General features: G+C 41.3%; 1 protein-coding gene across 1 annotated transcript; it reads left to right on the top strand.

The window, feature by feature from the left end:
* Positions 1-53: 53 nt before the first annotated feature.
* Positions 54-855, top strand: LOC103584468 (protein LSM14 homolog A-like; the record flags this gene model as incomplete). Its single annotated transcript, XM_008565460.1, has 2 exons — positions 54-740; positions 797-855. Coding segments are annotated over 2 exons (711 nt in total), but the record flags the coding sequence as incomplete, so codon positions are not given.

The raw sequence follows: 855 nt of genomic DNA, 5'->3' as shown, positions 1-855 counted from the left end.
CAAACAGCAGTACCTTATCACAAAGTAGTGCAGTTGGTTCTACCTTTTCACAGGATACAAGATCTCTAAAAACACAGTTATCTCAAGCTGAAGTACACAAAGTTTCAAGGCCAGAAAATGAGCAACTCAGAAATGATAGCAAGAGACAAGTAGTTTCAGGGGCTCCTTCAGCTCCAAGGAGAGGTCGTGGAGGTCATCGAGGTGGCAGGGGAAGATTTGGTATTCGGCGAGATGGTCCAATGAAATTTGAGAAAGACTTTGACTTTGAAAGTGCAAATGCACAATTTAACAAGGAGGAGATTGACAGAGAGTTTCATAATAAACTTAAGTTAAAAGAAGATAAACTTGAGAAACAGGAGAAACCTGTAAATGGTGAAGATAAAGGAGACTCAGGAGTTGATACCCAAAACAGTGAAGGAAATGCTGAAGAAGAAGATCCACTTGGACCTAATTGCTATTATGATAAAACAAAATCCTTCTTTGATAATATTTCTTGTGATGATAATAGAGAACGAAGACCAACCTGGGCTGAAGAAAGAAGATTAAATGCTGAAACATTTGGAATCCCACTTCGTCCAAACCGTGGCCGTGGTGGATACAGAGGAAGAGGAGGTCTTGGTTTTCGTGGTGGCAGAGTGCGTGGTGGTGGCAGAGGTGGTACCTTCACTACCCCTCGAGGATTTCGTGGTGGATTCAGAGGAGGTCGTGGGGGCAGGGAGTTTGCAGATTTTGAATATAGAAAAACCACAGCTTTTGGACCCTAAAGGTCTGGATTGATCATACTGCTTTCTGAAAGAAAGACAACAAAGTTGCTGCATAATCTACAAATAAGTCTTTAAATATAGGTGAATTTCT

Source organism: Galeopterus variegatus, unplaced genomic scaffold (assembly GCF_000696425.1).
Source record: "Galeopterus variegatus unplaced genomic scaffold, G_variegatus-3.0.2 Scaffold59230, whole genome shotgun sequence".
Lineage (NCBI taxonomy): Eukaryota > Metazoa > Chordata > Mammalia > Dermoptera > Cynocephalidae > Galeopterus > Galeopterus variegatus.
The sequence above is the reverse complement of the archived record's forward strand: the minus strand, read 5'-3'. Positions and strand labels throughout refer to the sequence as shown.